Below are 27155 nucleotides of genomic sequence, written 5' to 3'. Positions count from 1 at the left end.
GCCCTCAGTTACCAAACTGTTTGGAATCCTGTTTGTCCCCGACACCCTCTGCAGCTGCAGACCTTTGCCCAAAATATTGCCCAGGGAAAGGGGGAGCTGCAGCAATCCACTAAATCAAAGTGCAGGTTTATTCCTATAGAACGGACTTCATTTCCAGCTAAGTGTGAGGAAGAAGGTCTGGGCCTCATGTTGTGGCAGAGTCAGGTGCAGGAGACAGATGGTTTCAGTGGAGGATTCCTAACCTACTCCCCCTCACCTGCAGGAGAGAGCCAGAGCCAGGGACAGTGGAGGGAATAGCTCCTGTCAGAACACATGTGAGATTATGGCCTCAACAACTCTCCATTCAGAGGAGTCCGAGGTTGTAGGGTTCAGTCTGTGGAGACTCCATACATCAGAGGGTGGTTGAACATAGGAGTGCTCTCCAATGAAGCAGAGTTTCTCATCATGTGGTTTGGGAAAGAAAGAGTTAAGGAATGCCCAACCAAACCACTGTCACCATGGTCTGGCTGTGTGAATGTCCGAGGTCACACCACCTCTGTAATTATGGGAATACTGCCCTTCCCTCCACATCATGTCTTTGAGTTTCACCTGGTTTCAGGTGTGCATCAGTAGTGTCACATTTCTCTGGCAAAGCATCCCATTGATGGAAGTTTCATAGTTGGTTTATTCCCTTATATTTAGAAAGACCTTTGCCTTATTCTGAGCTTCTAACAGTAAGAAAGATGCTATAAATATTTACACACCATTTATTTTCTGAGCATGGGATTTCATTCTTCAGGGACAAATACTCGGGAGTGGTATTTCCAGGTTCCTTTTTATGTCATCCATGCATAATTTCATAAGCAACAGCCAACGATTTTCCAGAGCTGGTGTTTATTTATCAATCCTTCCTCCATTGTTTGAGGCCCCACGTATGCTGGATGCTCACCTGGATGTTGTTGTCAGTGTTGTTTTCATTCCGGAGCCATTGGGATGTGTGTAAGGGGCATCTATTGCGTTCTTGATTTGAATTTCCCTGACAGTCGATGGTGTGAAGAGTCTTCTCCAGTCCGTAACTAATGTGTCTATAACCTCAAGGATAGGATGTCTACCACACAAGGCTGTGCTTGTTTTACAGAGGTTTGTTTCCTTTCTTCCTATTGACTGTTGAGGGTTCTTAGCGTATTCAAGATGCAGGTCCCTTGGTGGTTATGCAATTTGTGAATGTTGTCTCTTACTCTGTAACTTGTCTTACTATTGGTATTCACATGGGCAGATAAGCGTATTTGATTTTCACAAAGTCTTTTATACCATTTCTTTTTATAGGTGTTGTGTTCTTAGCTATAGTTTTCATTTTCTTGATGATTGATTGCTTGTGACTAATATTTTTTTAGAATGTTTATTCTTGATAGAGAGAGAGAGAGACAGAATGTGAGCGGGGAAAAGCAGAGAGAGAGGGAGACACAGAATGTGAAGCAGGCTCCAGGTTCTGAGCTGTCAGCATAGGGCCTGACAACGGGGCTCAAACCCTCAAATCGTGACATCGAGACCTGAGCTGAAGTGAGACACTTAACCAACTCAACCACCCAGGCACCCCACTGATTTCTTGACTTACAATGTAACTAAAAGTCTTGTTTTTTTTCTGTTTTCTCTCAACGTTGACGTGTTCCCTATTTGATCTCTGGTGACTTAGAGTTTTGTCGTTTGTTTTTAAATTTATAGACTCTAGCAAATCATTTTCATGGCATGGGTTTTCATAATATATGGAAATTATGTGGAAATATATGAAATTGAAGTTCAAATTTCACAAGAGTTGCCATTCTGTGTCTCTTTGGCCAGACTGCTCATCAGATTTGATAGATATGCTCCTGTGGTCAAAAAACACGTTTACCTTTTCAGGTGGCGGGCTCTCTATATGTCTCAGGAGCCATTGAGCTCTGTGCACACAACCGAGTTCTTGACACAATTTTTCCTTCGCAATTCTATGTGAAACCCTCCAAATCCATTTTTTTGCATTGCCAAATTTAGACACTTCATGAATAGAATGCATTGACTCTTGTATCATTTCCTAAAATTATTTTACTCTTGCGTGTTGGGATTGTAATTTTTCTTCTTCCTTCCAAGGGGAGCTCATATCTGCATTTGTGGAATTCTTCCAGGCTTCTCATCTCTTAATACTTTTCCAACGTGCTGTGCAGTTTTTGACCAAATGAATACTTAGGTGTATTTGTACTCTACCACATTGGGTGATAGGAGCCGCGAGACAAGCTGCATCATATGGGCTTTTTTTGTCCCCTTTGTATGTTATCTGTCATATTGAATGTTTATAGAACATATAGCCCGTCACTTTCATTAACCACTAACAAGGGACATGGTTCTCTTCAAGAGACAGGAAAGGAAGACAAGGGAGCTGAGACAGCAAGTCGGGGAAGGAAACCCAGAGCTTCTCAGGAAGCATCAGCTGTCCACACTTTCAAGTTCTGCAGATGTGGGTCCCTGCTGAGGCCCAACCTGGGTTCTTGTGCACGTGTCTGGACTAGCCGCCCATGATGTGTAGGCACAGTGGAGTTGGGAAGGGCATCTGTGGTTTGAATTCCAGCCCACCTGGCACCGCTGTGAAAATTCATGAGTATGTTAATTTATGTCCACCATCAAGTAGGGATATAATGAGTAAATGCAAGACGTTACACTCACTACCTTAGATTCCATGTTCATGACAATTTGTGACAACAATTCTCCCTTCCTTTTTTCACTTTAAAAATTTTTTAAGTTTGTGTTTAAATATTTGTTAGTTAAAACATTGTGTAATTTTAATTTGAGTAGTAGAATTTATTGGTTCGTCACTTACATTAACACCTAGTACTCATCACAACACGTGGTCTCCTTAATCCCCAACACCCATCATCGCATCCCCCACACACCTGCCCTCCAGCAACCCTCAGTTTGGTCTCTAACCTTGGAGTTTTTTATGATTTCTTGCTCTTTTTTTCCTTTCCCCTAGATCATCTGTTGTGTTTTTTAAATTCTCCGTATGAGGAAATCATATGGTGTTTGTCATCTTTGACTGACTTACTTTGCTTAGCATGATACCCTCTAGCTGCATCAATATCTTAGCAAAGGGCAAGATTTCATTCTTTTTCATGACTGAGTAATATACCATTCTATACATATAGCAGATTAATCATGTGGTGGACTTTTGGTCTCTTTACTCAGTTTGGCAGTCATAGTTAATGCTGCTGTAAACATTGGGGTGCATGTACTTCCTCAAATCAGAAGTTTTGTATGCTTTGGATGAATTCCTAGTAGAGCAATTGCTGGAGTGTAAGGTTAATTTTTAGTTTTTAAACTGTTTTCTGGAATGGTCCAGGCACTTTGCATTCCCACCAAGAGTATAAAAGGGTTCCCTTCTCTCCTCATCCTCATCAATATCTGTTGTTTCCTGAGTTGTTAAATGTAGCCATTCTGGCAGATGTGTGGACATCTCTCATTGTAGTTTTGATTTGTAATTCCCTGATGATGAGTGATATTGAGCATATGTTCGTGTGTCGGTTAGCCATCTGAATGCTTTGTTTGGAAAAGTATCTCCTCATGTCTTCTGACCATTTCTCCACTGGATTCTTTGTATTTTGGGTGTTGAGTTTGAGAAGTGTTTTTTTATAGATTTTGGATAGTAAGCCTTTATCAGATATGTGGTTTGCAAATACCTTTTTAATTTCTATAGAATGCCTTTTAGATTCATTGATTGTTTCTTTAGCTGTGCAGAAGGTTTTTTATTTTGATGAGGTCCCAGTAGTTCAAGTTTGCTGTTGTTTCCCTTGCCTCTCGAGACACGTCTAGTAAGAAGTTGCTATGTCCGATGTCCAGGAGGTTGCTGCCTGTGTTGTCCTCTAGGATTTGATGGTCTCCTGTCTCACATTTAGGTCTTTCACCCATTTGGATTTATTTTTGTGTATGGAGTAAGAAAGTGGTTCAGTTGCATTCTTCTGCATGTTCTGGTCCAGTTTTCCCAACACCCTTTGTTGACAAGGCTGTCTTTTTTCCCATTCCATAGTCTTTCCTACTTCATCCAAGATGAGGTGGCCATACATTTGTGAGTCCATATCTGGGTTTACTATTCTGTTCTCTTGATCTATGTGTCTCTTTTGTGCTTGTAGCTTACTGTCTTGATGAGTACAGCTTTGTAATATAGCATGAAATCCATAATCATGATGTCTCCCGTTTCTTTGTGTAGCATGGACATTTCAACACTCCTTGCTCCTTAAATCCATGAACATTGTTTCCATTTCTTTGTGTCATCCTCAGTTTCTTTCACCGTTTTTAGAGTCTTCAGAGTATAGATATTTTAACTCTTTAGGTATCCTATTATATTTGGTGCAATTGTAAACGGGATAGATATTTTTTTTTTATTTTTCTTTCTGTTTCTTCATTATTGCTGTGTAGAAATGCAGCAGATTTCAGTATGTTGATACTGTATCTTGTTACTTTGCTGAATTTGTGAATCAGTTCTTGCAATATTTTGGTGGAGTCTTGAGTTTTTTATATAGAGTGTCATGTCATCTATGAAGAGGGAATGTTTGATTTCTTTTCTAACTTGAATGCCTTTATTTATTTATTTATTTATTTATTTATTTATTTGACTGTTTTTGAGGATAAGACTTCCAGTGCTGTGTTAAGTAGAATGATGGGAGTGGACATCCCTCTTGTGTTCCTGACAGTAGAGGAAAAGGTTTTTTTTTTTCCCCACTGAGGTTATTAGCTGTGAGGTTTCCATGTATGGACTTTCTGATGTCAAGGTGTGTTTGTTCTGTCCATTATTGAAGGTTTTATCAAGAAAGGATGCTGTACTTTGTCAAATGATTTTTTTTTTGCATCTATTGAGAGGGTTATATCGTTTGTATCCTTTCTCTGATTGATGGTAGGTATTACATTGATTTATTTGTGACTATTGAACCACCCTTACAGCCAAGGAATAAATCCCACCTGGTCACGTTAAAGGATCCTTTTAATGTATTGTTGGATTCAATTTGCAAGTATTTTCTTTCTTTTTTTTTAACGTTTGTTTATTTTTGAGACAGAGAGAGACAGAGCATGAACGGGGGAGGGTCAGAGAGACACAGAATCTGAAACAGGCTCCAGTCTCTGAGCTGTCAGCACAGAGCCCGACACGGGGCTCGAACTCACGGACCACAAGATTATGACCTGAGCCAAAGTCGGATGCTTAACCGACTGAGCCACCCAGGCGCCCCTGCAAGTATTTTCTTGACAATTTTTGCATTCTTGCTCATTAGGGCTAGTGGCCTGTAAGTCTCATTTTTAGTGGGGTTTAATCTGGTTTGGAACCATGATCATACTGATTTTATAGAATGAATTTGGAAGTTCTCTTTCCATTTCTATTATTTGGAACAGTTTGTGAAGACAGGAATATTCTATTCTACTTAAATAGAATATTTTACACTGTTCTTAAATATCTGGTAGAATTCACCTGTGAACCTATCTGGCCCTGGATTTTTGTGTGTCAGTAGATTTTTGATTAATGATTCAATTTCTTTGCTCATTATCAGTCTGTTCCCGTTTTCTATTTCTTCCTTTTTCAGTTTAGGTAGTTTACATTATTCTGGGAATTTATCCATTTCTTCCAGATTGCCCAATTTGTTGGCATATAAATCTCCAAACTATTTTCTCATAGTTGTATTTCTGTGGTGTTAGTCGTGATGTCTCCTCTCAAATTCTGATTATATTTACTTTCGTCCTTTCTCTTTTCTTTTTGCCAAGTCTGCCCATGGGTTTATCATTTTATTAATTCTTACAAAAACCAACTTATAGTTTCATTCATCTGTTCTACTGTTTTTTTTTTGTTTCTATATCATTTATTTGTGCTCTAATCTTTTTTGTTTACCTGTCCTGCTGGCTTTAGGGTTCATTTGTTCTTTTTCTAGCTCCTTTAGTTGTAAAGTGGTTGTGTGTTTGAGACCTTTCTTCTTTCTTGAGTTTGGCCTGTGCTGCTATATCTTTCACTCTTCCATCAACTTTGCTGCATCCAGATGGTTTGGAACTGGCATGTTTTCATTTTTGTTTGCTTCCATGTATTTTTTATTGCTTCTGTAATTTCCTGAACATCTCATTCCGCTTTTACTACAATGTTCTTTAACCTAATGTATTGGTGTTGTTGCTCAAATTTTTCTTGTGTTCGACTTCAAGTTTCATAGTGTTGTGGTTTGAAAATACACATGGAATGATCTCAGTCTTTTTGTACTTGTAGAGGGCTGATTTGTGACATAGTATGTGATCTGTTCTGGAGAATGTTCCATGCGCACTCAAAAAGAATGTGTATTCTGGTGCTTTAGGATGGAATGTTGTGAATATATCTGTGAAGTCCATTCAGTCCATGTGTCTTTCAAAGCCATTGTTTCCTTATGGATTTTCAGCTTAGATTGTCTTTCCATTGTTGTAAGTGGAGTGTTAATGCTCTCTATTATTACTATTATCAATGAGTTTCTTTATGTTTCTTATTAATTGAGTTATATATTTCAGTGCTTACATTTTTGGGGTATAAATTTTTAAAGCTTCAGATCTTCTTGTTGAATAGACCCCTTTATGATGTTATACTGCCTTCCTGATCTCTTGTAACAAACTTTGGTTTGAAAACTTGGTAGTGTGATATGAGTATGGTACTCCATCTTTTTTTTTTGACGTCCATTAGCATGATAAATTGTTCACCCTCCACTGACTTTCGATGTACAGGTGTTTTAGGTTGAAAATGAGTCAATCGTGTGCAGTGTATAGAAGGATCTTGTATTTGTTTTTATCCTTTCTGGTATCCTATGTCTTTTGATTGGAGCATTTTGCCCATTTACATTCACAGTAATTATTGATAGATATAAACTTAGTGCCATAGTGTTACCTCCAAAGTCATTGTTTCTGGAGATTTTCTCTGTTTATTTCTAGTCTTTGTTACTTTTAGTCTTCCTTTCCCACTCAAAGGGTCCCCTTTAATTTCTCGCAGGGCTGATTTAGAGGCCATGAACTCCTTTGGTTTTTGTTTGTCTGGGAAATTCTATCACTCCTTGTATCTTAATGACTGCCTTACTGGAGAAAGTATTCTTAGCTGCATAATTTTCAATTGTGCATGTTGAGGATATGATGCCACTCCCTACTTGCATGGAGGTTTCTGTAGAGACATCTGCCATAGTTTTGTTTTTTTTTTTTTAATCTTCCCTTGTTAGTTAGCAACTTCTTTTGTGTTGATGCTTTTATGGTTTTTCTTTATCAGAATATTTTGCCATTTTCCTATGATATGTCTCAGTGTTGTCCTGCCTTTTTTTTTTTAATTTTAATGGGTGTTCTCTCTGCCTCCTAGATGTGGATGTCTGTTTCCTTCCCCAGCTTGTGGAAATTTTCACTATAATTCACTCAGCTAAAATGTATCCCCCTTTTTCTCCCTCTTGTTCTTTTGGGACTCCTTTCAAAAGAATGTTATTAAAGTTTATGGAGTTGCTGATTTCCCTAAGTGTACATTTGTGATGCAATATTTTAATATCCCTCTTCTTTCCAACTTCATTTCCCCCATAATTTTATCTTCTATGTCCCTTCCTCATTCATCTTCTTCTTTCAGCCTTGAGGTCATTATATCCAATCAGTTTTACATCTTGGTTACAACATTTAAAATTTCATCCTGACTAGTTTTTAGGTCTTTTCTGTTTGCAGTAAGGGTATCCCTCATGTCTCATATATTTTCCTCAAGCACAGCTAGTATCCTTATGATACTTTTTGAAAATCCTGTTTCATTATGAGATTTTTTAGAAATTCTGTTGGAGGCACATTAGTTTATGTGTTTTAACTTTATCCCTCACAATGAGCTTTTATCATTTTTTTCTTTTAGGATGAATTCTTCCATCATGTTATTGTCTATGTCTCTGCCTTCTTAAATGTTTTAGAAAATCCTGTTATCTTTTCTGCTTCTAGGGTAGTATCTTTATTGAGGAGTGTTCACATACTGTCCAGGGCCTGACACTTCATGAAGCATTTGTTTTTTGTTCCGTGGCACTGTGCTGTCGTGTTTTGGCTGCTCTGTCCCTCAGGGTAGTCCTCTGCAGATTTTCTCCTTGCCTCCAGTGGGGAGTGTTGGACCTTGTGCCCAGTGTTGTGAGTTTTCACTAGGTGAGTTTTGTCTGCTTGTTAAAAGAGGCTAATTCCTCTCTCCCCTATGGTGAAGATATGCCTCACTGTATGATCAGCTGACTTGGTGCGTGTGGGGGTTTACGGTGGTCTTTGGAGGAAGGGGTGCAATGGTGGTCTGGTTGCCAGGCACTCTTTCCTAGTAGCAAGCACTTGATGGGGACAGGAGTAGGTGGCGCTTGGTTTTAGTGGCTCAGCTTCCACTGGGGATGCTGTGCTGCTGAGTGAAATCTGTCCATGATGATTGGTGGGAGGAGATATTGGCATCAGCTCCCTCTCTAGTCCCTGGAGTAGGAATTCCCAGCCTCCCCTGTTCAGGAAGCCCTCACACAGAGAGAACATTTGTGGGTCCCAGGCTTCCATGAGAATTGCTTTAACCCTGTCTGTGTCCAAGCCATTGGCCCATCTGGTGGCACAGGGCTCTTACGTTTTATCTCAGGAGCTCTAGCTGGGTTTGAAAACTCCAAATTGTGTGAACTCAATATGACAGGGACCCCACTGATCCTCTGGGAGAGGGTCTTGATGTGCTGTGCCTGGAGCTGGTTTACCCCAGATGGGCAGTTTCATGAACACTAGGGGCTTGGAGTACATGATGAAGAACAACAAGAAGGCAGTGTCCAGCTAGCTGCTCTCAGAAGAAGCTCCTGTGCTAACGATCAGGGAATTTTAATGGTGCCTGTCAGCTCTCCTGTCCTATGAGAGCCAATGCTCTGTCTCCCAAATGCACTCCACGAAGGGAATTGTCTCTCCCCATGTGACCCAGGGGATACTCAGACCACAGTTCCCCTTATGGGCCTCTGCCCTCCTCCACAGGAGCACTGCTGTGCCCACCAGACTCCACCCAATGATGGGATCGACTTTTAAATCTTCAGTCTTTGAGCTCCACGTTTACAGGAGGTTGACTTGTCATGATTATCTTTATAGGTTATCTTGACTGTGACATGGGTGCCCGGATTCACCACTGTTTCTGTGGATGTCTGTGATGTGTTCCAGAAGAGATTGGCATTTCCATCCATGGTTTCTTTCTGCCTGGGCACCACCCATTCCATTAAGTTTGTGAATAGAATCTGATGCAGATGGAGGACGAATTCCCTCATTTTTACTTCCCACGTGCTTGTTTGAACTGGAATATTGGTCTCCTCTGGCCCTTGTTCTGAGAGTTACATCATCAGCTCTCCAGGTTCTGAGACTAGACACTAGTTCAGAATCAGACAAGAATTGCATCACTGGTTTTCCTGGGTCTTCAGCTTGTGAGTGTAGATCATGGGACTTCTCAACATATTTAGTTATGGAAACCAATGACCTTTGGGTTCTGTTCCTCAGGGGAATCTTGACTAATACATGGAGATTTTTTGTCTCTCCTTTGGAGTAATTGAATAAAGATGTAACTCATTAAAATCCTGAGTAGCAAAGGGCTATGAAGAAAGTGTCACATTGTTGGACTGGGACAAGGGCTGGGTGAGGATAAGGAGGAGCTGTGGGATCCTGTGGTCCTGGCTGCACAGGGAGCGCATCTGGGAATCCTGTAAAGGTGCAGCTGTTGTGCCTCAGGAAATCTGTAATTCATTCATGTTGAGGGACCGGATTAAGCAAGTGCAAACAACTGTGTCTTTGTGCATGTTAGTCTAGTTTCCCTATGACAACCCAGTTGCTAATTCAGAAAGTTAATAGGTAAACACAGAATCATATAACCAGGGAGGCTCCCTGGGGAAACTGCTGTGTGGAGAGGAAGCCCCAGACCCTGAAAGGAAACCTGTCTGTAACCTCCATCTGCACCTGCGCCTGGGAACACAAAGGAGAATTGTGCATAGTGTGCGCCCCCTTGTGGTGCTGATCCCCTCCAGCAGAGAGGTTTGTGTCTGGGTTCGCAGTGATGTCCCCTCACTGTGTCTCTTGCACAGTAATATGTGGCCGTGTCCTCGGTCTTGAGGTTGTTCATCTGCAGATACAGCGTGTTCTTGGAGTTGTCTCTGGAGATGGTGAATCGGCCCTTCACGGAGTCTTCATAGCTTGTGCTACCTCCACTACTACTAATATACGCGACCCACTGCAGCCCCTTTCCTGGAGCCTGGCGGACCCAGTCCATGTTGTAGTCACTGAAGGTGAATCCAGAGGCCACACAGGTGAGTCTCAGGGACCCCCCAGGCTTCGCCAGGTCTCCCCCAGACTCCACCAGCTGCACGTCACACTGGACACCTGCAGACACAAGATATGTTGGTCAGGAAACTCACACATCCATTGTTTCACTCATATCCACTCATATACTCAGTGTCGCCCGTTCACCATGAATTACCTTTTAAAAGAGCAACCAGGAAAACCCAGCCCAGCACAAACTCCATGGTGAGGTGTGTGTGTTCTGTGCTGATCACAGAATGGGAACGCCTGGGACTCCTGGGGCTGGGGCTTGTCTCCCAGCTGCACGGTCGGGCTGGGTTGGTTTTATCAGCACAGAAAGGGCCCCATTTGCATGTCTTCTGACATATATATCAAGCTCCAGACTTAGATTTGATTGTGTAAAAGTGAATGACAGGGTTAGGGACGCACTTCAATATTAGTTTGTGTGGATGGCGGTGTGACAATATGAAGAATTCTTTTTTTTTCAGTTTTGGATTTTTACCTTTATGAATGGAGGCTTCGGCATAATCTTTAAGAAACATTTACCTCGGGGCGCCTGGGTGGCGCAGTCGGTTAAGCGTCCGACTTCAGCCAGGTCACGATCTCGCTGTCTGTGAGTTCGAGCCCCGCGTCAGGCTCTGGGCTGATGGCTCGGAGCCTGGAGCCTGTTTCCGATTCTGTGTCTCCCTCTCTCTCTGCCCCTCCCCCGTTCATGTTCTGTCTCTCTCTGTCCCAAAAACAAATAAAAACGTTGAAAAAAAATTAAAAAAAAAAGAAACATTTACCTCAACAGCATGATCACGCATTTTTTTCTCTTAAAATATTTTAATTTTTCATTTTTAATTAGTATTTTTTTTTAGTTTTAAAAATTAACATCCAAATTCGTTAGCATATAGTGCAACAATGATTTCAGGAGTAGATTCCTTTGTGCCCCTTACCAGTTTAGCCCATCCCCCTCCCACAACCCCTCCAGCAGCCCTCTGTTTCTTCTGCATATTTATGAGTCTCTTATGCTCTGTCCCCTCCATGTTTTCATATTATTTTTGTTTCCCTTCCCGTATGTTCATCTGTTTTGTCTCTTAAAGTCCTCATATCAGTGAAGTCATATGATTTTTGTCTTTCTACGACTGACTCATTTCACTTAGCATCATACCCTCTAGTTCCATCCACATAGTTGCAAATGGCAAGATTTCACTCTTTTTGATTGCCAAGTAATACTCCATTGTATATATTTACCACTTCTTCTTTATCCATTCATCCATCGATGGACACTTGGCTCTTTTCATACTTAAGCTATTGTTGATAGTGCTGGTATAAACATGGGGGTGCATGTGTCCCTTTGAAACAGAACACCTGTGTCCCGTGGATAAATGCCTAGTAGTGCAATTGCTGGGTCGTAGGGGATTTCTATTTTCAGTTTTTTGAGGAATCTCCATACAGTTTTCCAGAGTGGCTGCACCAACTTGCATTGCCCCCCAAAATGCAATAGAGATCCTCTCTCTGCATCCTCACCAACATCTGCTGTTGCCTGAGTTGTTAATGTTAGCCATTGTGACAGGTGTCAGGTGGTATCTCATTGGGGTTTTGATTGGCATTTCCGTGATGATGAGTGATGTGGAGCTTTTTTTCATGTGTCGGTTGGCCATCTGGATGTCTTCTTTGGAGAAGTGTCTATTCATGTCTTTTTCCGGTTTCTTCTCTGGATTGTGTTTTGGGTGTTGAGTTTGATAAATTCTTTATAGATTTTGGATACTACCTCTATATGTGAGATGTCATTTGCAAATATCTTCTCCCATTCTGTCAGTTGAATTTTAGTTTTGCTAATTGTTGCCTCCACCAGGCAGAAGCTTTTTATTTTGATGAGGTCCCAGTAGTGCATTTTTGCTTTTGTTTTCCTTGCCTCCAGGGACGTGTTGAGGAGGAAGTTGGTGTGGCCAAGATCAAAGATGTTTTTGCCTGCTTTCTCCTCAAGGATTTTGATGGCTTCCTGACTTACATTGAGGTCTTTCATCCATTTTGAGTTTATTTTTGTGTATGGTGTAAGAAAGTGGTCCAGGGGCGCCTGGGTGGCACAGTCGGTTAAGCGTCCGACTTCAGCCAGGTCACTATCTCGCGGTCCGTGAGTCGAGCCCCGCGTCAGGCTCTGGGCTGATGGCTCAGAGCCTGGAGCCTGTTTCCCATTCTGTGTCTCCCTCTCTCTCTGCCCCTCCCCCGTTCATGCTCTGTCTCTCTCTGTCCCAAAAATAAATAAACGTTGAAAAAAAATTAAAAAAAAAAAAAAGAAAGTGGTCCAGGTTCATTCTTCTTCATGTCGCTGTCCAGTTTTCCCAGCACCACTTGCTGAAGACACTGTCTTTATTCCATTGGATAGTCTTTCCTGCTTTGTCAAAGATTAGATAGCCATACATTTGTGGGTCCATTTCTGGAGTTTGTATTCTGCTCCATTGATCTGAGTGTCTGTTCTTGTTTTTTTTTTTTTTTTGGCATTTATTTATTACTTTTTAGAGACAGAGACAGAGCATGAGCGGGGGAGTGTCAGAGAGAGAGGAAGACACAAAATTCCAAGCAGGCTTCAGGCTCTGAGCTGTCAGCACACAGCCTGATGTGGGACTCTAACTCACGAACTGCCAGATCGTGACCTGAGTCAAAGTCGGATGCGTAATACTCTGATCCACTCAGATGCCCCTGAGTGTCTGTTCTTGTGCCAGTACCATACTGTCTTGATGATTACAGCTTTGAAGTACAGCTGGAAGTCTGGGATTGTGATGCCTCCTGCATTGGTTTTCTTTTCCAAGATTTCTTTGGCTATTCGGTGGCTTTTCTGGTTCCATACAAATTTTAGGATTATTTTTTCTAGCTCTGTGAAGAATGCTGGTGTCACTTTGATCGGGATTGCATTGAATATGTAGATTGCTTGGGGTACTATCAGCATTTTAACAATATTTGTTCTTCCTATTCAGGAGCATGGAATCTTTTTCCATATTTTGTCTTCTTCAATTTCTTTCATAAGCTTTCTATGGTTTTCAGTGTAAAGATTTTTCACCTCTTTGGTTAGATTTATTCCTGGGTATTTTGTGGTTTTTGGTGCTACTGTAAATGGGATAGATTCCTTGATTTCTCTTTCTGTTGCTTCATTGTTGGTGTATAGGAATGCAACCGATTTCTCTGCGTTGATTTTATATCCTGCCACTTTGCTGAATTAATGAATCAATTCTAGCAGTTTTTTGGTGGGGTCTCTTGGGTTTTCCATATAGAGTATCATGTCATCTGTGAAGAGTGAAAGTTTGACCATCTCCTGGCCAATTTGGATGCCTTTTATTTCTTTGTGTTGTCTGAGTGCAGAGGCTAAGACTTCCAATACTATGTTGAATAACAGTGGCGAGTGTGGACATCCCTGTCTTGTTCCTGACCTTAGGGAGAAAGCTCTCAGTTTTTCCCCATTGAGGATGATATTAGCATTGGGTCATTCATAGATGGCTTTTATGATCTCGAGGTGTGGTCCTTCTATCCCTACTTTCTTGAGGGTTTTTATCAAGAAAGGATGTTGTATTTTGTCAAATGCTTTCTCTACATCTATGGAGAGGATCATATGGTTCCTGTCCTTTCTTTTATCAATGTTATGAATCACGTTAATAGTTTTACAGATATTGAGCCAGCCCTGCATCCCAGGTATAAATCCCACTTGGTCGTGGTGAAGAATTTTTTAATGTGTTATTGTTTCTGGTTGGATAATATCTTGTTGAGGATTTTTGCATCCATGTTCATCAGGGAAATTGGTCTATATTTCTCCTTTTTAGTGTGGTCTCTGTCTTCTTTAGGAATCAAGGTAATGCTGGCTTCATAGAAAAAGTTTGGAAGTTTTCCTTCCATTTCTATTTTTTGGAACACCTTCAAGAGAATAGGTTTAACTCTTCCTTATATGTTTGGTAGAATTCCCCTGGAAAGCCATCTGGTCCTGGACTGTTGTCTTTTGGCAGATTTTTGATTACTAATTCGATTTCCTTACTGGTTAAGCGTCGGTTCAAATTTTCTATTTCTTCCTCTTTCAGTTTTGGTAGTGTATATGTTTCTAGGAATTTGTCCATTTCTTCCAGATTGCCCATTTTATTGGCATACAATTGCTCATAACATTCTCTTATTACTGTTTTTATTTCCGTTGTATTGGTTGTGATCTCTCCTCTGTCATTCTTGATTTTATTTAGTTCGGTCCTTTCCTTTTTCTTTTTGATCAAACTGGATAGTGGTTTATCAATTTTGTTAATTCTTTCAAAGAACCAGCTTTTAGTTTCATTGATGTGTTCTACTGTGTTTTGGTTTCGATAGCACAAATTTCTGCTCTAATCTTTAGTATTTCCTGCCTTCTGCTGGTTTCAGGTTTTATTTGCTGTTCCTTTTCCAGCTCTTTAGTCATAAGGTTAGGTTGTGTATCTGAGATCTTTCTTCCTTCTTTAGGAAGACCTGGATTGCTATATACTTTCCTCTTAGGACCGCCTTTGCTGCATCCTAGAGGTTTGCGTTGTGGTGTTATCATTTTCACTGACTTCCATATACTTTTTAGTTTCTTCTTTAACTGCTTCTTTAGCCCATTCATTCTTTAGTAGGTTCTTCAGTCTCTCATTATTTGTTACCTTTCCACATTTTTTCTTGTGGTTGATTTTGAGTTCATGGCATTGTGGTCTGAAAATATGCATGGTATGATCTCGATCTTTTTGTACTTACTTAGGGCTGATTTGTGTCCCAGTATATGGTCTATTCTGGAGAACGTTCCATGTGCACTGGAGAAGAGTGCATATTCTGTTGCTTTAGGATGAAATGTTCTGAATATATTTGTTAAGTCCTTCTAGTCCAGTGTGTCATTCAAAGCCATTGTTTTCTTGTTGATTTTTTGATCAGGTGATCTGTTCACTGTTGTGAGTGGGGTGCTGAAGTCTCCTACTATTATGGTATTCTTATCGATGAGTTTCTTTATGTTTGTGATTAATTGATTTCTATATTTGGGTGCTCTCACACTTGGCACATAAATGTTTACAACCCTTAGGTCTTCTTGGTGGATAGACCCTTTGATTATGAAGGATATAATGCCATTCTGCATGTCTTGATGCAGTCTTTATTTTAAAGTCTAGATTGTCTGATATCAGTATGGCTACTCTGGCTTTCTTTTGTTGAACATTAGAATGATAGATGGTTCTCCATCTCCTTATTTTCAATCTGGAGGCATCTTTAGGTCTAAAGTGGGTCTCTTGTAAAAAGCATATAGATGGATCTTGTTTTCTTCTCCATTCTCTTACCCTATGTCTTTTGAATGGGGCATTGAGTCCATTGGCGTTTAGAGTGAGTACTGAAAGATAGGAGTTTATTATTATTATGATGCTTGTAGAGTTGGAGTTTATGGTGGTGTTCTTTGGTCTTTCAAGTCTTTTTTGATTTTGGTATTTATTTATTTATACAGATATATTTTCATCTCTTCTCCCCTCAGAGATTCCCCCTTAAAATTTCTTGCAGGGCTGGTTTAGTGGTCACAAAATCATTTAATTTTTGTTTGTATGGGAATCTTTTTATCTCGCCTTCTATTTTGAATGACAGCCTTGCTGGACACAGAATTCTTGGCTGCATATTTTTCTGATTTAGCACACTGAGTACATCCCGCCACTCCTTTATGGCCTGCCACGTTTCTGTGGATAGGTCTGCTGTAAACCCGATCTGTCTTCCCTTGTAAGTTATGGACTTTGTTTCCCTGTTGGTTTTTTGATTCTCTCCTTGCCTGAGTACTTTGTCAATTTGACTATGATGTGCCTTGTTGATGGTCGGTTTTGGGTGAATCTAATGGGAGTCCTCTGTGCTTCCTGGATTTTGATGTCTGTGTCTTTGGCCAGGTTAGGAAAGTTTTCCGTTATGATTCGCTCACATAACCCTTCCACTCCTAATTCTCTCTTCCACTTCTGGGACCCCTATGATTCTCATGTTTTTTCTTTTTAATGAGTCAGTGATTTATCTACTTCTTAAATCTTGCTCTTTTGCCTTAATCTCCCTCTTTTTTTCTGCTTCTTTATTCTCTATAAGGTTGTCCTCTATAACGCTGAATATCTGTTCTGCCTCATCCATCCGTGCCACCGCTGCATCCATCTGTGATTGCAGCTCAGTTATAGCATTTTAAATTTCATTCTGGCTATTTTTTACTTTTATCTCTGCCGAAGGGATTTTAATCTATTTTTGACTGCAGCTAGTATTCTTATTATTATGATTCTAAATTCTGGTTCAGACATCTTGCTTGTATCTGTGTTGGTTAATTCCCTGACTGTCGTTTCTTCGTGGTCTTTCTTTTGGGGTGAATTCCTTCGTTTTGTCATTTTGAAGGGAGAAAAGGAATTAATGAGGTCGCAAAATTGAAATAAAAAGATAAAATTACAGAAATATTAAAATTAAAAATTACACACACACACAAATTGAATGGAATATGCTAGATCCTAGGTGTGTTTTGTTCTGGGTGTTGAAAGTGGTTTGACAGATTAGAGAAAAAAAATGGGAGGGGGAGAAAAAAAAGGAAATAATTTGAGAATTTGAAAAAATGAATACACTGAAGTAGACTAAAATGAGAGGATGGGAGTAAAATAGAGTTTAAAAAATTTACAGAAAAGTAACGAATATAGTAGAAAAAATAAAGAACGATATTTTTAATAAAAATTAAAAATAAATGTGATTTTTTTCTTTTTCTGTATTCTAGAAAAAAGAGAGGAAACAAAAAGAAAAAAAGATAAAAAAGTTAAAAAAGGAAATCATTTGAAAATTCAAAAAGTGAATACACCATAGTAGACAAAAAAAGTGATGGAAGTAAAATAGAATTTGAAAAAATTTACATAAAAGCAATCAATATAGTAAAAAAAATTAAAGAAAAATATTTTTAATAGAAATTGAAAGTAAAATGAAGTTTACTCATTCTGCATTCCAGAAAAACTACAGAAACAAAGAAGAGAAAAAAGAAAAAGAAAGAAAAAATAAAAAGGAAACTATTTGGAAATTTGAAAACGGGAATACACTGAAGTAGAGTAAAATGAAATGATGGAAGTAAAATAGAATTTGAAAAAAATACAGAAATTGAAAAAATATTGTAATACAAATTAAAGAAAATATTTTTAATAATAATTGACAATAAAAATAATTTTTTGTTTCTGCATTCAAGAAAAAAGTGTAAAAGAGAAAAAGAAGAACAAGAAAGAAAATTGACTGGATGAACTGGCTAACAGATTGAAGTAGGATTGACATTACTTCGTTATCCCCTAGATGTCAGTCTATGTAGCTCTTTATAGTCCATAAATTAAGCGGCAGTGAGACTTGTGTTCCTGAAGAGCCCAGTTGGCCCAGTTGGGCAGGGCTCAGTGTAATGGCTCTTAGGTCCACTAGATGGCGCTTTTAGGCTCCTGGGGTGGATTGTTGCGGTGCTTGTAGTTGCGAATCCACATGCGCGTGAGAGGTGAAAATGGCGCCACCCAGGTACCCAGTCTGTTGTCCTGGATCAGCAATCGCGCACCCATCCTCTGTCTTCAGCCCTCGTCCACTCCCTGCTCCTTTACTATCTGTGACCAGGCGGACGCCGCACCTCTCTCCCAAGTTTTGTCACAGACACGGCTGTTTTCCCCGGTCCCTTACGTCCAAAGGACCATGGCTTTGACCTGTTCTGCCCCTCTGTGGGAGGGTCTCACCAAGCAATGGCCGAATGAGCAATGGCCAAAATCGGCTGCACCTAGGAACGCTTGCTGGACCCTGTTGTTGTCGGTGCCCGAGACTGTGGCAAGGTGCCAGCCTGCCCCAGAAAAAGTTTGCGAGAGAGTGTAGCAGCAGCGTTTCGTGGATTATGGAAAATCACAACACACATCTGGCACCAGGCTTCACCCTAAACGAACTTTTTCCAGCACCAGCACATAAGACATCTTGGTCAGGAAACTGTCACACATCTACTGGTCTCACTCATATCCCCTCACATACTCAGTGTCTCTTGTTCACCATGAATTACCTTTTAAAAGAGCAACCAGGAACACCCAGCCAAGCACAAACTCCATGGTGAGGTGTCTGTTCTGTCCTGATCAGAGAATGGAACACCTGGACTCCTGGGGCTGGGGCTCCTCCTCTCCCAGCTGCAGAGTCTGGGATGGGCTGGTTTTATCAGCACAGAGAGGACCTCATTTGCATGTGCTCTGACATATATATTAAGCTCTAGTCTTAGATTTGATTCTTTAAAAATGAACGACAGGGTTAGGGACGCACTTTAGTTTGTGTAGATGGTGCTGTGACAATTTGAATAATTGTATTCAGTGAGTACAGGTATATTTGCAGTCCTGTGTGCATTTTTACAGGTCTTTCATCAACATAGATCATTTTCACTGTACAAGTATTTTACATACTTTTTGAAGTTTAACCCCAAATACTTTATTCTGTGCCATTTTCACTTGTATAATTTTCTTATTTGTTTTGCATGTATTTCCATGCTGGTGTGTGGAATCACAGGTGGTTAATTTTAATTATTGTCTTTGTTCATTGTGCATCCTGCACTTTTCCTCATTAACAAAAACTGGTTCTAATATTTTTTGTGGTATCTCTAGGGTTTTGTTATGTTTAAGATCAATGCCAACTGCAAACAAGTAATTTTTCTTCCTCCTTACTGATTTAAATGTCTTTTATTTTTTTTATTCCCTATTTTTTTCTGGTTACCTCTTCCAGTTGTAGGAGAAGAAAGCTTTTCCCTTCTTTTCTTCTGGGATGTAGCCAGTGTAAGGATTCAATTGACATAAGACATATCTACAGGAGAGAATAAATTTCCTTTTGTAAGTGCATGCCCTTCCTAATGATATGACACCCAGAGAAAGGACAAAGCAGGTGGCACTTGTGATGTTCAGAAACAAAACATTGGATTTGGCAAAAGTTTGGGGTACTATGTTAGTCACCAAGTAAGTAGGTTTGTTTGCATAGCCTTCTTGTCCCTGTATTCCTTATTCTGGTGCTAACGATGGTTCTTCTCACTTGGTACATGGGAGGGAGACTTATATCCTGCTGTCAAGGGATGATGGAGAGTCTGAGTGTACTTGGACTATTTCTCAAGTGACTTTCACCCAAATAAGCAGTGTGACAAGATGACATAGTTTGAGGTGGCATATGTGTTCTTCACGTTATCATGGGGAATACTTATGTTAGGGGTGACCATCATTGCCTGGCTCCTGATTTGACAGGAAAGCGTTCAGCATTTTACCGTTCAATATGCTGTCAGGTGTGGGCTTTTCATAGTGGCCATGAGCATGTGGAGGTAATTTCTTTCAGTTCCTTTTTAATTGGGTTCTTTTTAAATGATGGACATGTGTTGACTTTTCTCTAACTTTTTTTAAAATCAATTAATGATGGCTTTGATTCAATCATTCCTTCTGTTAATGGAGGACATCACATTTATGCATCTGTGTATGTTGAAGGATCCTTGCATCCCTGAGGTGAATCACACTGGATTATGTTGTATGATCCTTTCAAAGTTCTGTTGAATTCAGTATTCTCAGATTTGGTGAAGAAATTTTGCATGTATGTTCATTTGAGATAGTGACCTGTAGTTTCCCTTCTTGTGGTGTCTTTCTTTGGTTTTGGTGTGAAAACAATGCTGTCCTCACAAATTTCATTTGGGAGTGCTGTTTTTTTTTTATCAGTGTTTTGTAATAGTTTGAGAAATATTGGTATTATTTCCTCCTTAAATACTTAGTAGAAGTTTTAATAAAGCCATGGACTCCTATGCAGATTTTTTGGAGAGTGAGGTTTTAGATAGAGAAATCTTATTAATGTTTCTTTTGTTCATTTTGTATTTTTCCATGAAACAGTGTTGGTGGACTACATTATGGCATAAAATGTGTAATTTGTTCCTGGTGATCTAAATGTTGGCCTATAAATACCAAAGTTTTTCTTTAATGATCCTTTTCATGTCTTTAGTTCAGTTATGTCTCCTCTTTCAATTCTGATTGCATTTGTTTGAGTCTTCCCTATTTCCCCAGGCTACCTATTTGTTTCAAATTTTACTTACTTTTCCAAATACAAATTTTTATGTAATTGATTTGTTTTTTGTATTTGTGATAGTCTCTATTTTCTGTCTGCTTTATCTTTTTATGTTATTTTTATGTTTATCTTTTTATGTCAATAAAAATGCCAATGAGTTTTTTAAGGAACCTGAAAAATACACAATTCATATAAAAACACACAACACATGGAAGCAACAAAACAATCATGACGTCGAGAGAACCTGGAGACATCACACTTCTCTTTTTCTAAAGATATTGCAGAGGTACATTAACCACAACAGTGTGCTGCTGGCATCAAATGAGACATTTAGACCAGTGGAGCTCATTACGGAGCCCAGAAGTAGACGTTTGCAGATGCAGTCAGCAAATCCTCCACGAGATTTCCAACAATGCACAGTGAGGTAGGATAGTGTCTCTTAAACATGGTGTTGACTAGGGGCACCTGTGTGGCTCGGTAAGTTAAGCATCCCACTTCCACTCAGGTCATGATCTCACGGTTGTGGCTTCGAGCCTCACATCAGGCTCCTGCTGACAGCTCAGGGCCTGGATTCTGTTTCTGCCTCTATCTCTGTGCCTCCCTACTCATGATCTGTGTCTCTCCCTCAAAAACAAAGTAAAAATTAAAAAATAGTATTGATATATACATGCAAAATAATAACATTTGGCCAAAATCTTGCTTCATACATATACGTCGACACAAAAAAATCTCAAAATGGATGAAGGATTAAGAAGAACACTTGAACCTAAATGCCTTCAAAGAAAACATGAAAGATAAACGTCATGACATTCACTTGAGAATGATTGATTTGATATAAAATCAAAGTCACAGAGAACAAAGCAGGCAAGGGGGACTACACCATACTAGAAAAGGGGCCAGCAAATATTTGCAGAGCTAGAAGGCAGTCTATGGGAGGGTACACATTACAATAAAAATATTGAAAAGGAGTTAATATCCAAAATGCAGGAGGGACAATAAGGTGTTCTCATTTCCCTGCCATCAGACCACACCTCAAGCTTCCCCCTTTCCCTAATGGAGACCCACCTCCATTCAAAGTGCTCCTCAGAGGATGAGTCTTAAAGATGTGCCCACTAGTGTCTGGGCCTCACATGCACAAGAGGATGGATTGCCCCCAGTGCAGAGCCTGTGCTCAGGGGGCCTGAGAAAGGAGCTGCCCCCACCCATCAGTAGCCAGATGCCCTGTCTTGCTGCAGAGGGAGGACCTTACCCTGTGATAGACTCTGTTACTGCAGGATGTTCTTGCTTTACCTCCTGACCGTGTAACACCCCGATCTTGTGAGTAAAGAAAGAACAGAATTTGATGCAGAAGGCAAGGCCACTGATTTGTACAATGTAGGAACCATAAAGTCTTTTGTCATCTATTACCCCCCCACACCCATCTTTTGTCCCTAACCGGGCTGCCACTCATGCCTCAATTCCTGGTGATGAAGATACATTATTGGAATGAACATCTGCTCAACTTTCTTGTCAATGCCATTGCACTCTGATTCACAAGTTCTCTTTTCATGTATGCTTGGGGAAGGCAACTAAGTTGGGCTCAATATTACTCCAAGTTGTAGAAGGCAACTTACATTCTGTGCCTTCACCCAAGGCTGCACTCTTGTTTAGTATGTCTGTGACTTGTCACTCTATTACCAAAGGAGTCAGAGAGCCCTTGCAGACTTCCCCACCCTCCTAAAGCACCAGCCGGACAGGGCCATACACCCTCCTGTCTTCTTAATGTCAACGGTTGCAAACAGCTACTGCCAACAAGGACTATGTCACAGTGCTTCAAAACTCCCCACAAAGTGTCTTGTCAGTTTTTCACATCCCTCTCACCGGTACAAAAATGCAGTTGCATAAACTTCTAAGGAAACTTGGCTACTGCTTCCCAAGGACCCCTAACTTCACTGCCTTGCTCTGTCTCTGTGAGTCCCTCACCCCTACCTGATGCTGCCACAGATTTCTTTTTGTGGCTTTCAGAGTCATTAACCTACTTTAAAGTGTTAATATTGGGGCGCCTGGGTGGCGCAGTCGGTTAAGCGTCCGACTTCAGCCAGGTCACGATCTCGCGGTCCGTGAGTTCGAGCCCCGCGTCGGGCTCTGGGCTGATGGCTCGGAGCCTGGAGCCTGTTTCCGATTCTGTGTCTCCCTCTCTCTCTGCCCCTCCCCCGTTCATGCTCTGTCTCTCTCTGTCCCAAAAATAAATAAACGTTAAAAAAAAAATTTAAAAAAAAATAAATAAATAAAGTGTTAATATTAGCTCTGTGCACACCCCAAACTCTCAACTGTCTGAATATCAATAACATGTTTCACCTCTCGTTCCATGGAAATGGAGTGGCTACAGGTATCCTGCGACAACCTGTGCCTCTCGGATGTGTCCTATAACTTTCTTCCCATGAAAATTGGACTTTGGGCCATCAGGCCCCACTGCATGCTTGCACCCCCACAGCTGCTGTCTGGATACATTAGGATCCCCACTCATCTGTATTCCTCTCTGACAAGTTTGTAATTTCCAGGCCCACCACCTACCTACCAGCAGGCCACTGACCAACCCCTCCATCATCGTGTGTCATGTTAACAGTTTAAATCAGGCTATCCCACTCCCCTCCCTAAAAAGGGAGACCCAGGGCACCTGGATGGCTCAGTTGGTGGGCGTCCTACTTCAGCTCAGGTCATGATTTTGTGGTTTGTGAGTTTGAGCCCTGCATCGTACTCTGTGCTGTCAGCTCAGAGCCTGGAGCCTGCTTCAGATTCTGTGTCCCCCTCTCTCTCTGCTCCTCCCAACTCACACTCTTTCTTTCAAAAATAAATAAACATTAAAAACATTTAAAAGGGGAGACCCTACTTCATTCCTCACGATTGCCCTCAGCTACAGGAATGGTTTCTGGGATATCTGGTGGTCAACCCTGAGTTCTAGTTAAAAAAAAATTATTTAACATTTATTTCTTATTGAGAGACAGAGAGACACAGAGCGTGAGCAGCAGAGGGGTAGAGAGAGGGGGAGACATAGCATCTGACGTAGGCTCCAGGCTCTGAGCTGCCAGTCCAGAGCCCGATGTGGGGCTTGAACTCACAAACTGGGAGATCATGACTGAGCTGAGGTCCATCGCTTAACCAACTGAGCCACCCAGGTGCCCCACACTGACTTCTATTTTGTGACAGCTCCTGTATGTGGGGAAACATAGGAACCACTCAGGCTAGTGTCCCTAGTAGAAGTACTCCAGGCGTCCTCTCTGCATGCTGTAAAATCAGTCTAAGCCACTGTGCTCCCAGGTTTTCCCAAGCTTGCACATCTGCAAAGGGAAAGACTGCCACTATTCACAGTCATTCCAGAGATGTCCTGGAGTCTTCAGGGCTGTTGGCACCCTCTGGAAATCCCACAGGTCCTAACCGCCATGAGTACCAGAGGACAGAGGACATTTTTCCAGCAGGCCTATAATTGCTGCCCTATTATATGCAACTGATATTTCTGCTAAAATTGCTAACAGTCAATCTCCAGCCCAAACCGTGAGGAGACTGTCACTATCTCTCCAGCGACTGACAGAGCTCACAAGGCTCTCAAATACACAGCCAAGATCAGAGGTGTCCTTTCCTTCACTTTAGAAGCCTGCCTTTTTCCCTGACTTGGACTACTGTTTATCATGTAAATTCCTCACAATGGGAAAAGACAGGTGGACAGATAATGATCAGATGGGGTGTACATTGAGGTTGAGTGGGCCTCCTGAGGCCCCTTTGTTCTCTCCTTTGGTCTTGCACCAACCCCATCAGATGGGATAATTAAGAAACTGAGAGACAGTGGGTTCTTCCCAGGCATCCACTAAACCTCTGACTACATTATTTCCCAGGGCACTATTGTAAATCTCTCCAAGTTTTGTATAATATCAGCAGGCCCCAGGGAGTCCCTCTAGCCCCTCCCTGCCCACTGGGGCTCTCCAGATGGATTTGACAAATTGGCTTCCTTTTTGGTTAATGGCTGCTTGTTTGGTGATGGACTGATGCTGTCTGACTGGACATGACAATGCCACGACTGTGGTAAAGAATGTAATGCCTGAAATGGTTCCTGGATTTGCCATTCCATTATGGATCTAGCCAGACCAAGGAACTCACTTCAGCACATAGACAAACTACGTACTTGCAAAGACTTGGGGGTGATAATTAGAATTTCACACCCCACATCATCCTTAATCATCACAGAAGAGGACGATGAGGATATGTGGATTAGGGGAACAGATATGGAACATGAAAAACTAGACACAAAATTCCTTCAGGAAAAATCCACCTGGAAACTGGCCTGGAACATCCAGAATCATTGTCCTTGGCCCTTAATGAGATTTGGAATGCTCCAAATAGCAGGCAGGGACTGATCCCCTTTGCAACAGTATTTTTGAAAGGAGTCCTTAAATCTTTCTTTATTGATTGAGTGAATTTCATGATAACTTATATGACCAAGTTGATGCCATGCATAGCCATGTCCAAGAACTAACAGGTACACTTGGGTCATATCATCCACAGACAATAAGAACACGGCCTCTGCCACTGACTAGCCTTGCCACCCTTACTACAGAATATGGGACGCTCATCAGGTCTTCAGAGAGCACCGAGTGCCACCTCGCTGAGAAGGACCTCATGACGATCTGCTAGCCGACTACACTGCCATCAGAATTAGGGAAAGATTCTTCTGGATTCATGCAAGCTGCACACAATAGTTCCAGAAAATGCCATCGTTAAGATCCTGGATGGCCATCCCCACAACGACCATAGGTAAGGCTTCCCAGAGCCAATTCCCAGGCTCCTGAAACACATGGCATCACATAGTAGGTCATGGATCAAAAAGCTGCATTTCCACCTAGTTTCATTTTCCGGCTCTTTCCTGTTAGGAAAAAAAAAAAAACTTTTTAAAATGGTGCCTACCCTTCCCCCAATATTAAAAGACTGACTACATTTCCTGCTCTCCTTCTGAACCTCTATGATTGTCTGTCTTCAGACTGCATCTGCCCCATTCACCTGTGTAGTTATCTCAGCAGGTCAGACACAGACCCTCACACCAGTTTTCCAAGTCCCGTCTACAGTAAATAATCAGTGTGACTGTCAATTGTTTTGACATCAGGATAGCAAGTAAGCCCCTAAAGTAGTCTTATTTCCTGCCAATGCCAGCAGGTGAATGCACCATGTGGATGGACAAATGGATGGGTGTGGTATCTACAACCAGAACGACAATGTCACTCTGCCTTTCCTTCCACTGCATTGATTGGGACCACAACTTTGATGGAAGCTTCAGGATGGTCCTTTGCTCAGGTGAAGTACTGGGAGAGAATATTTCCCTGTGTATGAAGACAGTCATGGTGCTGGGTTCTCTCTCTCGGTGACATAGCAAGACAATCTGGTGCCAGATGGTCACTGGATGCTCCAGCATAACCCCCATGGCACAAACACTTTCCGGATCACAAAATGTTTCATTGGCACTCAGACTACCTGTGCATCAAGTGGCATAGCTCAGCCACTTCCAGGTAAAGCTGCCTAACAGCACAAGTCATATGAGAGTAGACCGAAAATCTGGAGTAGCTCAGTCAGGTGACAAAACCCACCTTATAGCTGCTGAAGGGCTGCAGGCCTCCCATGTCTCACAAACTTTCAGGAATGCATGATAATTGACCAGTGACAGTGACCCTCAATTGCCCAGACCAGTGGGAACTCATGACAGGCTCTACATGAGCTGGTCAGGCTAACATCTTGGCACTCTTTGGACTGTTAGGAATTCCCAAGGCAGCAGGGTGGGAGATGTACAGGTTGAGAACAGACTGTGGCTGGGACTCCTTGGTCATCGATGCTGAATGGGACACACTGGCCATCTCGGTCATGACAGAGTCTCCCCTGTGGCCCTTTAGATACCCTCAACTGCCTAGACAGTCTTGGGAATGTGAGCCATCTTATGGACAGCTGGGCATTTACATTTCAGTAGTCAACTGTAAAACACCACCTGTTAGGAGGGGGCTTTAATGCCCGTCAAGTGGGTAGACTGAAAGGAGAAATGGTGTGTTTAATGTCCCCACTCCTTCAGTAAATCTTGAATTATGGGCTGCAATTACTCAGTCCTCTATTGCGCACAGTATTGATGTGCATATACTGTTTTAATTGGGTGTGTGTGGGAGGGTGCAATTTGCAGTCCTACAGACTCCTGATATGTAGCTCCCCCCAGGAAAGCCAGGCACAGGGTTTGTTCCTACTGGCCTTGATGGCATGTGAGGGCATCCACATCATTTACCAGACAATGCAGGGTCAAAGGGGCCACCGTTGGTAAAAGAGATTAAGTAAAGATTCTTCCAATAGTGACATGAAAGGGATGTTGAGACCCTTCTACTATCCCTCCCTTTATACCTGGTAAACTAAAGGGCACCACACTTATATTTGGAGGGGTCCCTGGGAAGCACTGTACCTTGGCTTCAGGGTCAATGAGAGAAATAAAGTGTTGTCTGTGTCTGTGTCCTACACGGTAATTACAGAAGTGTAGAGGCAGTTGTCCCAGGAGGAAGGACATACTCCCCAAACCTCCGGGTCCCTAGGCAGGGCCTTGGCATCTCCCCACCCACTGTGATCCCAGCTCCCCACTACCAGGGCTGTCATGTCAAGAGAAGTGATGGCACCCACCCGAAGGGTAGGAACAGCATTCTCTTGAAGATCCCAAAGAGTCTGATCTAAGTTTCTGACTTGTGTTCAGGCTGTCCTGAGATTAAGTCACTAGGGACCCCTCTTATCGGAGCTGTGCATAAAGAGAAGTGTGGGAATCATCTCTAGAGCAAGAGATCTGGGTTGAAGTTCCACCCCTTGAGTGGGGCACTGCTGGGACT

At 41.5% G+C, this 27155-nt stretch overlaps 1 gene segment (V, D, J or C); it reads right to left on the bottom strand.

The window, feature by feature from the left end:
* Positions 1 to 9569: 9569 nt before the first annotated feature.
* On the bottom strand, positions 9570 to 18336 carry LOC124512386 (immunoglobulin heavy variable 3-23-like). The segment is given in 3 exon segments: positions 9570 to 9677; positions 9908 to 10350; positions 18278 to 18336. Coding segments are annotated over 3 exon segments (597 nt in total).
* Between the last annotated feature and the right edge of the window lie 8819 nt (positions 18337 to 27155).

This window comes from Lynx rufus, unplaced genomic scaffold (genome assembly GCF_022079265.1).
Source record: "Lynx rufus isolate CCGP_SWC_20201006 ecotype Redwood Valley unplaced genomic scaffold, mLynRuf1.p SCAF_17, whole genome shotgun sequence".
NCBI lineage: Eukaryota > Metazoa > Chordata > Mammalia > Carnivora > Felidae > Lynx > Lynx rufus.
This window is presented reverse-complemented; position numbering and strand designations above follow the sequence as displayed.